We start from the raw sequence: 607 nt of genomic DNA, 5'->3' as shown, positions 1-607 counted from the left end.
TGGCGATGTTGGGTTAATTCAGTTGAATGGGAGTGAGCATATCTTTCTCATTTTACATTCCTTTGTTATAGGTACGGACATACTTCGTGCGGTCATGCACGGCTACTACATAGATTCCCGGCTGTACAACAAAGCCAAGATGATTGCTAATCCGTTTGACTACGACGATTTCATGAAACGTAAAGTCAAGCAGAAAATTACAGAGCAGAATCAACGCGGAATACAGACTAAGGTTAGTACTAGTGTTGTCATGTTTTTCAGTTTTGTAATTATTATCTTTTCCTTATTTCATGCCAGGTTGTTCAGTAACCAATGCACTGATGAAGCACAGCTGGTTCCAGTGTGTGTGTGTGTGTTTTTGCATAACATGTGTAATTGATTTCTGGTCAGGTTTGTCAAATTATTGACACCCTAATTCATTTCACTCCTTCCAGAAACTGCCAAACGTTAACCGCGATCTGTTCGAGCGGTTGACCGAGGAACAGCAAAACGAAGGGTCTAAGAAAATGACTTCCGCTGACGAGCTGTTGAAGGACGAGCGTTTTGGTGCGCTGTTTACGAGCGAAGAGTTCCAGATAGAGAAAAATTCAGCAGAGTTTAAGTAAGA

At 41.5% G+C, this 607-nt stretch overlaps 1 protein-coding gene across 1 annotated transcript in view; it reads left to right on the top strand.

Moving 5' to 3' along the window:
• Window positions 1-607, top strand: part of LOC119590541 (nucleolar protein 10-like) — a 7,961-nt gene that overhangs the window by 4,602 nt on the left and 2,752 nt on the right. Inside the window, exons 10-11 of the mRNA XM_037939196.1 lie at window positions 72-232; window positions 435-601. Of these exons, the coding sequence (XP_037795124.1) occupies window positions 72-232; window positions 435-601 (328 nt within the window). The remainder of the gene's footprint in view (window positions 1-71; window positions 233-434; window positions 602-607) is intronic.

Source organism: Penaeus monodon, chromosome 27 (assembly GCF_015228065.2).
Source record: "Penaeus monodon isolate SGIC_2016 chromosome 27, NSTDA_Pmon_1, whole genome shotgun sequence".
In the NCBI taxonomy this organism is placed as follows: Eukaryota; Metazoa; Arthropoda; class Malacostraca; order Decapoda; family Penaeidae; genus Penaeus; species Penaeus monodon.
This window is presented reverse-complemented; position numbering and strand designations above follow the sequence as displayed.